The sequence below is a fragment of the Pagrus pagrus genome (assembly GCF_965226575.1).
Source record: "Pagrus pagrus genome assembly, chromosome: 7".
Classification (NCBI taxonomy): Eukaryota; Metazoa; Chordata; class Actinopteri; order Spariformes; family Sparidae; genus Pagrus; species Pagrus pagrus.
Window position 1 is genome coordinate 7,186,649 of NC_140191.1, and position 12,557 is coordinate 7,199,205.

General features: G+C 36.4%; 1 protein-coding gene across 9 annotated transcripts in view; it reads right to left on the reverse strand.

The window, feature by feature from the left end:
- LOC311260263 (uncharacterized protein) overlaps positions 1-12,557 on the reverse strand; it is a 50,201-nt gene that overhangs the window by 21,721 nt on the left and 15,923 nt on the right. For 8 of the 9 annotated variants that reach the window (XM_084357879.1, XM_084357878.1, XM_084357881.1 and 5 more), the window contains 3 exons: positions 11,874-12,162; positions 10,948-10,998; positions 10,655-10,698 (listed from right to left, as the gene is read on the reverse strand). In XM_084357879.1, the coding sequence (XP_084214005.1) occupies positions 10,655-10,698; positions 10,948-10,998; positions 11,874-12,162 (384 nt within the window). Of the gene's footprint in view, positions 1-872; positions 1,008-1,135; positions 1,387-1,508; positions 1,724-1,954; positions 2,029-2,119; positions 2,164-3,209; positions 3,496-3,589; positions 3,631-8,649; positions 8,936-9,492; positions 9,537-9,824; positions 10,117-10,654; positions 10,699-10,947; positions 10,999-11,873; positions 12,163-12,557 lie in introns of all 9 variants that reach the window. The other variant, XM_084357884.1, reaches the window with a different exon arrangement.

The following is a 12,557-nucleotide window of genomic DNA, read 5'->3' on the forward strand; positions in this document are numbered from 1 at the left end:
TAAGAACATTGTGGTTGTATTTTCACTTAAATCAAAGACATCAAGAGACGTGTGGAAAAGTTGAACATATCTGCTGTTTATTGCCACAAACTGGTAAAATGATAGATTCAAATGGAAGATCACATGGAGCCAAGTGTGGGTATGATTGCAGATTTATTTTGATGTAGTTTTTACTGGTGGTAATGACAGCTGGTTTTATGTTTGAAGGAAAATAATTCTCTCTAAAGTAAATAAAATCATACTTTGTGGTATTGATATTGATATTGAACAAAACTCTGAGGATAATGAAGATATGAGGTTCCAAAATTTTCAAAAACTTCTGTAAACATTGAGGTTTTCTCGATACATCAATCACCCACGGGGAAATGTTACTACAGGTGAAACACTTCAACTGTAGTTTTAATATTGCTATCATTTGTTCTGAAAGGATTGACAAAATATACACTGTGGACTGATGACCAGTGAAACAGAAGATATTCTCAAAGTTGGTCTTGAGATCTCTCTGAGTCTTCATCACTGCAGCTGGAGAAAGTAACGTGCCTACAGTGTCACCCAGCTTGTATATGGGTAAGTGGAGTGTGCTTTATAAGCCTTGAAGCCTTCCACTTGACTGTTTAAGACCGACATAAGACTTTCACATGAGAGTTGCAGAATGCTAGTAAAACATATAAGTTTGATCACTTTGTCATGTTTTCTTGCTTAAAATATTGAAAACCAGAGCAGACTGTTGGATAATTGGATTCCTCCTATTGTATGAAACTTCCTAATATTTAAGACCAGTCTAAGGCCTAGACTACACTTAAACTAAGTTTATGCAACTGGCCCCTGAACCACAGCTCACTCCAAATATCTGAAAGCAGTTCAAACCATACCTCAGGACCGATTTCTTCACTTTCCAAACCCGCAGTTAGGATGAAAAAATCGTTCATCCTCAGGGGCGTCACTGGATGTGGCTTTTCAATTATTTGGTACTTTGGTTCTTTTTTTGAATGTCTGTTGTCCAATTCCTGTAGAAAAGACAAAACGAAGAAGCTTTTCAACACAAATTTGTATCAAATTAAAGTAGCCAACATTGTTGTCTGTGTTGTGTGTTTGTATCATTTTAATTGTGATGCCATGTAAGATATAGAATAACCTGTTTCAGTCCAGGATCACACGGGATCAGATAAACATGAAGCGTCAGGAACGCTTTGTTGGTCTTGTATATCAACATGTAGCAGTTTATGTCCACTGACCAGCCTAATTCCACCAGAATCATAAGCAGAGAGAAATGTGGTTCTGATAACTTGACATGGGACGATGTGACCTCAGCCACTTTTTCCACAACGTCTCCACAGTCATCGATGTGTAGGACTGCAAACTTGTCTTTTATTTCAGGGTTGTTATCTGCACAAAATACAAGCACACATGATCAGTGAGGAGAAACGGTTTGAATCAGTTTTTTACACATGCTGTCAGAACTTTAAAGTTTATAAATGTATTTTATTATTTTCTTCATGTTCACTTACCTATACAGACCCAATGTGGCAGGTACACTTCATCCAACTTCCCAGCAGTTACTCTGATGTTCATTAGGGGACCTGCAGGCATGTAATTGATCCTTTCCATCCTCTCCATAGATTCCTTCCAGGGGCAAAACTGGTACTTGAAGCTGACCTTCTCCTTACAGACCCAGCGCAAACCAGAGACACTGCATTCAAAGTTTCCTGCTTCAGACTGAAGGCTGAGTCGTGGGAAACAAAATAAGTGAGTTTGTGTATGTTTACAAAAATATTGTTTTATGGCCACAGTGGAACAAATGTACATAAATGTGCCTTATGTTTGCATTGATATAACCAGTAACAGCACACAGAAAGATTTTAGTGTTCTTTGTGTGATGAATTTCAAGAACCAATCTTAATATTTCCTCTAGTTCCAGTTTACTGTGACGCAGTATTTATGATGTTACTTTTACCTGTAAGTTGGAGCCTCATCTGCATCTGTACTGTTCACTTCAGGTTCAAGTTTAGTCCAGTCACTGGAGTCCTGCTGCAGAGCACAATCATTGGAAAGGACTTGTTTTGCAGCATCACGTAAATGAACAAATAAACTTAACAATTTAATGAATATAATGAATTACCATTGCACTTCCACAGTCCTCATGCTCAAGGCTTCTTGAAGGACCTTGTGAAGACAAATAGGATTTTCTTAAAATGACGTTATGTTAAACTCATATGGTAACTTCCCATATTTTTTTTCTACCAATTCACGAATCTCTTCGTTAATTTTTCATTTCAAAGGGTGTTATCAACGGGCACAGACAAAATGCTTCTGGATGCAATGGGATAGACCTACAACCAATCAGAGCAACAAAACATTGAAACTACTTTGATAATCAATTTATTGATAGGAATAACTTTTTAAGAGAGAAAGAGTCCAAATTCTCTGATTCGAGCTTCTTAAGTGAGAAAATGTTTCAGGTTACTCCTCTGTGACAGTAAACTGAATGTCTTTGGGTTGTGGACAAAAAAAGACATTTGAGAATGTCATCTTCGGGTATGGGAGACACTGATGGACACTTTTCACCATTTACTGACATTTTATAGACCAAACAACTAATTGATTTATAGAAAATAATCGACAGGATAATGTTTAAAGTTTATAGTTTTATAGTTTAAACATGTTTCTTGATGGCTCAGCTTCTCAAAACTCTGAACACAAAACTGAGAACAGTGAACCATTTTGTCAAAATCAGGAAAAAAAATTGGCAAAATGAAACACTTTGTATTTTTATATTTTGTACTGTGTCACACTTTTCAATGTAGGTGAGTTAAAAACAGACCCATGTCAAGGCTACAAAATGCCCAAAATGTGATAATACCAGTTTTTAGAGAATTTATTTTTGTATTTTAAAATGACATATTACTTACATTTTAATGAAATACATTTTCTCATCCTATTACTTTGTATTTTATTTTGATTTATGACAAGATACTTGATGTATTTACAACCATCTATGTTAATTAGCACAAAACTCTGATGTAGGGCTTTTTGTCGGGTTAGATCTCCAAAAACCATCAGTGACTAGAAAATCAGGACTTAAAGTTTGAACTTAGCTTAAAATGATACAGACCACAATCTGCATTCGACATTTCTGACATTCAAATATTAATATAATAATAATTAATAATAATTAATTTAATTGTTTTTTTAAATTTCCCACACCCTACCTTCAGATCCTGAGCTGATGTCTGACAGCCTCTGCACCAGATCTCTCCTGTTCATCTTATTGAAAACCTCCCTGATCACCTCCTCAGACTGTTGGCCGTAGAGCTCCACCATCAGCTTCACTGTCTGAACTCTGTCTGCAGTGGGCATTCGGCGTCTTGGGATTCTTGGGAGGCCTTCCTTCATTTTAGTGTACAGCAGGACATGCTTGAATTTCTCCAGATCCCTGGGACTGAAATCTTCCAGCGTTTCCAAAAGCTTCTGCTGAAGCAATGTCACAGATACTTCCTGATGGATTTAAATAACAGGGGACATTTATGTAACTTACTTATTCACCCTACATTTATTGAATGAAAGCTGTGATGTGTAAAGTCAAACTCACTCTCTCAGACGCAGGTGGATGTTTACCCACAGAGTGTTTCTCTGAGGAGGAAAGAAATAAAAATTGATCCAGAGGATTATAATCTAATCACACAAAAAGAGTATCATCAACATTAATAAGGTTCACTTACTTTTAAAAGAAATACAAATTAAAATTAAAGCTGCAAGTAGCGATGACAGGCCCTCGCCCTCCCACGTACGTCGGGCCGTGGCGCCATCGGAGGGCAGACGCAGAGGGCAAGTTTGTCTACTATGTGGCCCTAGAGCTCACCCATCAATTATATGTCATGTTGTAATGTATGATTTGGAGAAAACAGCCTGTGAATGTCATGTAAATTGGATGATGTTTGTCGTCACAGCACATAGCTGAGCGAAAGATAGCGCCTCAGTAAGCTTCTGTCAGAAATGCATGTATGTGTTATGTGTGAGAGAAAGTGTGTGTGTGTGTGTGTCTTTTGGTTTCACTTCTGTTTTGTTGTGCTTGCTATAATTGTGTGAAGCTCTTTGTGCTACATTGTATTTGTATTAAATGTGCGATATAAATGACGTCTGATTGATTGACATCAGGCTGACCCACAACACAACATAGCTACCTCGTGGACAGTTTGTGTCCAACACACACCACACATTGACATGGCTCTTACAGTGGCCAAGCATTGAAAGTTCAGACTGTCATGCCCACCAGGAATAACGTAGGCGAAAGCTTTTTACAGCTTTTTACTTTTCATCATCAAGGTATGAGGATGAGTCTTAGTGACTGTGAAGTCTGTGGCGTTAAATCTGTAGGGCAAGTTAATTAAAGTACGAGCCATGGAAATGGGTGGAAATGGCGGCAGCATCTCAACTTTGAACCAAAATGGCAAACTTCCCGTTGGACTGAGGTTATGGGTCCAAGAGGCTTTTTTGTGCGTTTGGTCACGATACTTATGCGTGCCGCAATTCGTTAGTGTATGTGCATGTAGGAGGCAGGGCTTCAAGTTTGACAAAATGGCCGCTGTGAACCAAAGTGGCCGACTTCCTGTTGGACTGAGGGTTTCAGTGCCAAAGGGTATTTTGTGCGTCTGGTCATGATACATATGTATATCGGAGGCAAAAGCTTTTGACAAGGTGTCATCATCAAGGTCTGAAGATGATATTTAGTGAGTGTGAAGTCTGTGGCGTTAAATCTGTAGGACTAGTGAATAAAGAACGAGGCGTAGAAATGAAAAAAACTTAAAGGGAAAAGCCATAAGGGGGCGTTAGGGGGTGCTACTGAGCTATCATGCTGCACATGAGGGCAGTTGTAGTATCGAATTAACGTACTCATGTGTAACGAGCTACAGGCCAAATCTGGTGACCCATGGCTCATGCAGCCAGTGTAGTTACATGATCCCAACATGATTTTGAGTCAATTGATCACATGACCTGGGAGCTATTGAGCTAAAATGCTAATATTTAGATATAAAAATTAATAAAAAATATTTAGAGATGTAAAACGTAAAGAAAAGTGGCGTATCTCATGCAGCCAGTGCAGTTACATGATCACACACTGATTTTGAGTGAATTGATCACATGACCTGGAAGCTATTGAGCTAACATGCTAATATTTACATATAATAATTAATAAAAAATAATAAAAATGTATAAAAACTATGAAAAGAAGTAAAACGTAAAAACAAGAAGCGTATCCCATGCAGCCAGTGTAGTTACATGATCCCAACATGATTTTGAGTCAATTGGTCACATGACCTGGAAGCTATTGAGCTAACATGCTAATATTTACATATAAAAATTAATTAAAAATAATAAAAATTACTAACAAATATTTAGAGATGTAAAACGTAACAACAAGAGGTGTATCTCATGCAGTCAGTGTAGTTACATGATCCCAACATGATTTTGAGTCAATTGATCATATGACCTGGGAGCTATTGAGCTAACATGCTAATATTTACATATAAAAATTAATAAAAATTAATAAAAAAGATGTAAAATGTAAAAACAAGAGGCGTATCTCATGCAGCCAATGTAGTTACATGATCACACACTGATTTTGAGTCAATTGATCACATGACCTGGAAGCTATTGAGCTAACATGCTAATATTTACGTAAAAATTAATAAAAAATAATAAAAATTAATAAAAAATATGAAAAGATGTAAAATGTAAAAACAAGAGGTGTATCTCATGCAGCCAGTGTAGTTACATGATCCCAACATGATTTTGAGTCAATTGATCACATGACCTGGAAGCTATTGAGCTAACATGCTAATATTTATATATAAAAAATAATAAAAATAAAAAATGTGAAAATATGTAAAATGTAAAAACAAGAGGCGTATCTCATGCAGCCAGTGTAATTACATAATCCCAACATGATTTTGAATCAATTGATCACATGACCTGGAAGCTATTGAGCTAAAATGCTAATATTTACATGTAAAAATTACTAAAAAATAAAGAAAATTACTAAAAAATATTTAGAGATGTAAAATGTAAAAACAAGAGGCGTATCTCATGCAGACAGTGTAGTTACATGATCCCACACTGATTTTGAGTCAATTGATCACATGACCTGGGAGCTATTGAGCTAACATGCTAATATTTACATATAAAAAATAATAAAAATTACTAAAAAATATTTAGAGATGTAAAATGTAAAAACAAGAGGCGTATCTCATGCAGCCAGTGTAGTTACATAATCCCAACATGATTTTGAGTCAATTGATCACATGACCTGGAAGCTATTGAGCTAACATGCTAATATTTGCTAAAAATGCTAATATTTGCTAATTAAAATTAATAAAAATTATGAACAGATGTAAAATGTAAAAACAAGAGGTGTATCTCATGCAGCGAGTGTAGTTACATGATCCCAACATGATTTTGAGTCAATTGATCACATGACCTGAAAGCTATTGAGCTATAATGCTAATATTTACATATAAAAATGAATAAAAAATAATAAAAATGTATAAAAAGTATTAAGAGATGTAAAACGTAAAAACAAGAGGCGTATCTCATGCAGCCAGTGTAGTTACATGATCACACACTGATTTTGAGTCAATTGATCACATGACCTGGAAGCTATTGAGCTAACATGCTAATATTTACATGTAAAAATTAATAAAAAATTATAAAAATTACTAAAAAATATTTAGATATGTAAAATGTAAAAACAAGAGGCGTATCTCATGCAGCCAGTGTAGTTACATAATCCCAACATGTTCTTGAGTCAATTGATCACATGACCTGGAAGCTATTGAGCTAACATGCTAATATTCACACATAAAAATAAATAAAAAATAATAAAAATTAAAGCTGCAAACAGCGATGAACAGGCCCTCGCAGTCCACGCGCGTCGAGATGTGCTGCTGTCTGGGCGTGCTGCTTACCCAGCCCCATTGCCCAATTATTGTGTACACGTGTCTTAACTGTCCGTGTTTGGGTGGGCTTCTCCTGCCTGTAGTAAATAATGTACGCTGAAGTTCGAAGAACTCCCTGCAATCTACATGAAGAACAAATAATGAGACAACTACACTGCGTGACCCTACAGACTCTTAAACAGAGGTTTGTATCCATTAGCAAGGCAGCACTGCCATCTGTTGGAGAAAGCCTGAATTTACAATCAAAAGTGAAGCGTTTTTTGTTGGTAAATAAAGCACCAATAAAAGCACCACCTATTGGCCGACTGGCACCAAATTTTGCATAAACTGTCACCGGGCCATGGAACACAATTAGCAAAAGTTTAGTGGTAATGGGAACGTATTTCACCAAGATATGGAAGACTGTCTGTTTGACCACAATGTGCTGTAAATTGTTGTTTCATATTTTGGGCGTTCTTTGGACTATCACAATTGTTTTAATAACTTTTTGTCAGGAGGAGGAGAGAAGATATTTTTGAATGTGCGACAAAGTATATGGGAGTTATAACCCAAAACGCACTTTCCTTGATTATGGCGCCACCTAGTGATGGACGTTCAGGACGAGCATAGATTATAAAATTTTGGGCCAGGCCTAATGTGTTTGTCAAATAAAATGGCGTTTTCATCCATGTTCAGGCAGTGAAAAATGCAATCATTTCGGACAAAGAAAAATACTGCTCACTACAGAAACAATAGGGACATCGCAGGTTACCTGCTGGGGCCCTAATGAAACTGGCACCAGAGCACCACCTAGTGACGGATCGTTAAAACCTTCAACAGATGTCCTCAGGAGGGCATTGGCAATGAGTGTAGCAAGTTTTGTGTTAATCCGACCAACCGATGTGGAGCTATAAAATACTTCAATTAAAAGAGCGCCACCTAGTGGTCATCGGCCAAGATTTTGCACAGTGCCTTAGGGGCTCATGGGGAAGTAGTATCCTGAGTTTCATGTTATACGGACGAACCAATGTGGAGATATGGAACACTTCCTGTTTTAAACGAAATGTGCAGGAAGTTGTTATTTAATAAGTTGAGTATTCTTTGGAATATCAAAATTCTTTTAATAACTTTTGTGAGAACGGTCCAGAGATGCTGTGGGCAAAGTTTGGACTAAATCGGTGAAATTGCCTGGGAGGAGAAAAAGTAGGTTTGCGACATTTCGCGAGCTAGCGAAAAAAACAGTAGGCGGATATGGGCGTGGCCTACATCAGGAGATACAGCACAATTCACTGAACGTGTGGGAATGAGGTTTTTGAATGTGCGACAAAGTATGTGGGAGTTATTAGCCCAAACACATTTTACTTGATTATAGCAGCACCTAGTGATGGAAATTCACAACTACAACAGATTATATAATTTTTCGCAAAGTGGGACATATATTCCAAGTTTGGTGAGTTTTGGGGGATGTTCAGGCAGTGAAAAATGCGATCATTTGGGACAAAAAATTATCACTACAAAAACAATAGGGTCCTTGCAGGTTCCCTGCTCGGGCCCTAAAAATCACTGCAAAATGATACATAATCATAAACAATCTTTAGTTGAGACAGTGTGAGTTAATGATTTATTCATCCATGCCCATCACTTACGTTTTTTATTATGAATTATAAAATGTATTTATTAGACCTTTATGAGACACTTTTTGTCTTCTTAGTCTTACCTTTGAGTCCTGTGCTGGGCTTTGGCAACCTCTGAACCAGATCAGTCCTCTTCATGCCCATGAAAACCTCCCTGGTTAACTCTACAGACTGTTGGCCGTAGATCTGAACCATCCAATTCACTGTTACTGCTCTGTCTGCTGCAAGACTAAACACCCATGAGAGATCTGGGAGGTTCTTCTGGGAGACAGTCGACTGCAGAATCTTCTTGAATTTCTTGAGCTCCTTCTTATTCAAGTCATTCAGAGTTTCCAAAAGTAGCTGTTGAACAGCTGCTATTGTTGCTACCTGAAATAATCAATACATTCATGAGACATTTATTTAATCCAATGGGGACAATTGCAAATGTGTCTCTTTGAAGCTTGTCAATGTTTTTATAAACGTGGATATTTTACCTGGATCACACAATGTATTGATCCATTTAGTAATCGCTGTTGATTGATCGCAGTATGTGCACTTTTTTTTATTGATTAGTATGTTCACCTGGTCTATTTTTTTTTTTTTTTTTTAAGTAACACAATTTACAAAGCAAAAGAGGATTACTGTTTCTGGCTTCTATTTATGTTTCTGATGGATAAACTTTTGATTCTAAATGAAAAATCAATAAAAATCCAGGTAAAATCCTGAATTTAATCTCAGTGGTAAAGATATCATATCATTATTATATTAAATTACTGCTTAAGAGCTCGGCCTGAATGCAGCTTCAGTTCTGTGATAAATAAACATAAATAAGTAAATCTTGAGTTTGGGTCGTATCATTATTTAAAATGTTAAATATGATGACCGTTTTTTACATCTATTGAAGGAAAGCTGTGTTGTATGAAGTCAGATGTGACATTACTCACTTTGTGGATCAGTGCAGAGCGGTGTTCATCTGCAGAGTGTTTCTCTGAGGAGAGAAGAGGTAGAAAGTCACTCATAACTGATGACTGGTCTAACAGCTTAAAATTAAAATGATCAGGAAATATTGCCTCGTGAAAATAAACAAAACACAAAATTACAGTTAATCCTCCTCAACAGTGGCATATAAATTGTCATTTCTACCCACTCTCTTAGTGTCTTCTCTACATTAAAACTATTATAATTTATAATGTAAATAGAACACAAAGCTTATAAACTCATACATGTTATATACCAGTTTCATGATTTTAACACCTTTTTATCTTTATTGTCTTACTTTTGGATCCTGAGCTGCTGTCTGACAACCTCTGCACCAGATCAGTCCTCTGCATCGTCTTTAAAATATCCTTTGTCTTCTCCACAGACTGTTGGCTGTAGTTCAGCACTATTATAAACACTGTGTGCTGCACATGTGTTGTCTGTGATCGCAGCATTAATGTGTTGTATGGGAAGCGTATGATGTAGTCAGTTTGAATCAACAGGGTATGTTTAAACTTCTTGAGCTCTGCATCTCTCAAATCTTTCAGTGTTTCCAAAAGCAGCTCTATAACAGACTCCATCGATTCCACCTGTTAAATTCAGAGAAAATGTTCACGAGAGAGTGTGATTTCTCAGGAAGGATGATTACAAATGTTTCTGTTCACATCTCATCAATGTCTGTGTTTAAGAAATGTGAATATGGTAAGAGTACATCAGCACAAGGTGATAACATTTATTTCAACTGATCACATATACCTGTTTTTATTATGTGGATACAGAATCCACTTATATTAAATGAGAACTGTATTGTTTAAAGTAACACTGCAAATAACTAATACTATAATAATTATGATAAAATAACGTCATAAATGTTGTTAAATGTGAAACGTACAATTTCATTAAGTCCGAGGTGATGTCTTCAAATGTCTTGCTTTGTCCGGCCAACAGAGATATTCCCAAAGATATTCAGTTTACAATGATACAAAACAGGGAAAAGCAGAAGATCCTCACAGATGCTGGAACCAGAGTGTTTGGCACCTTTTTATTTTAAATGACTGAATGTTGATCAGCTAACAGATTAATTATCTTAGCTTTAGTTTAAAGTCAGACAGATGTGACATCACTCACTTTCTGGATCAGTGCAGGCCAATCTTCATCCACAGAGTGTTTCTCTGAGCAGAGAGGAAACATAAAAAAAATCAGACTGTTAGTCTATAATGATTCTGATATTAAGGATTTATTGTAAAATGTCCATAAAATCTACTTAATCGTAACATCATAAACAATCAATCACAAGTTTCTCCTGATAAACACTTTCTTGTTTTCTATTAAACTGTGTTAAATGTTCAAACACTGACATATGGATTAAAATAATTACAGGACTCATTTCACACATTAATTCATGTTTATAGGTCACCTACCTTTCTCTGTGGTATTCACACCAAACACTTCAGCTGATGATCCTGCAGCAGCTGCAACACAGTTAATGACAACTGTTACTACATTAATAAATACTCTGTGTGTAACCTTTTTTGTGTACTTGTCTTGAGTATAATACTGAGTCCTGAGAATAAAAAGCCTTTAATGTTTCAGTTTCAGGTGTGTGAACTGAAGGCAGGAGGAAGTCATGATTACAGAGATCACAGAGGGAATCAATGAGAAAACACTGTAATTAATTAACTTACACAGACTATCTCTCTCCACAGTGGAGTGTAGTGTACGTCAAAGCAAAGACACATAAAAAGACAATTCAACAGATTCATGTGAAATTATGTCCACAGCATTAGCCAGATTCCTATCAGGCCATTAACAATACAAGACTGGTAATAATGAACTCAATGGACCAAAAACAAACAAGATGTGGCCCAATAAAGAAGAGTGTTTTCAATAAAAAGATGTTGAGCCCTTTGAAAACACTTCATTCAGATCTTTAGTTTAAAGTCAAGATCCAAAATATTTAACTCAGTAATCTCTGTCTAATTTCATATTTATTATTTTTATTATTTCATTTTATTGTTTTCGCACCAGTAAATTGAATTAGTTAGATTTGCCACTTCAAAAATTAAGTATATATTTTACAGAGTGGAAAAGTCGTTTCTTTCTTCTGAAGATAACGTAGAAGTAACTGTGAAGTTTCTATGGTTCAGTTTTTGTTGCGACTGTGTTTGACAGGTGATGATTCAACTCTCTGGTATTGTTGCTGTCATGGCAGGTCTATACGGTGCTGTTGCATTGATTTATATTATAAACTTCATCTGATATTTTGCACCAAAGTTAAAAAGATTTTGTAACATTGTGTCTTTGTCTGTTATTATGAATTAATGTGACAGTTGTCCTCCTGTCTTACCTTTGGGTCCTGAGCTGGTCTCTGACAGCGTCTGCACTAGATCAGTCTGGTTCATGTCCATTAAAACCTCCCTGGTCACCTCCACAGACTTTTGACCGCATGTCTTCACCATCACATCCACCAGTGACTCTGCCATGTCTTCGCTCTCCAGTATGCTCCAGGGAATCTGTGGAAGGCTCCTCTGGAAGAACGAGAACTGCAGAAACCATGTGAAGGTCTTTTGCTCTTCATAACTCCGATCATAGAGTGTTTCCAAAAGCAGCTCTTTAACAGCCCCCATCGATGCAGCCTGGATGAAGTAACACAATGTACAAAGCAAAAGAGTATTACAGTTTATGGCTTCGCATGAATTCTTATAAACTGTTTTATTTTAATTTACAGGCTGCACATCTTCTCACAAACAGTGAAATAAGTCACAGTGGCTCAAAGAAAAGGTTTTTTTTTTGTTTTTTTTCACTTAATTTTTAATTGTGTTAAACATATTAACACTTACAGAATATAAAATAAGAAAGCACAAACTTGTATCCGAAAAATAAAAATAAATAAATGAATAAAACAATAAAATAAAACGTTAGGTCAATGAGTCACTTTGTTGTCGCTCTTACAGCCTAAGGGAGCTGCCCCATATGGGTCTGCCTCTGTGTCCTTCATGCACTTTACATGAGTTTGTGTTCCTTTATTTGA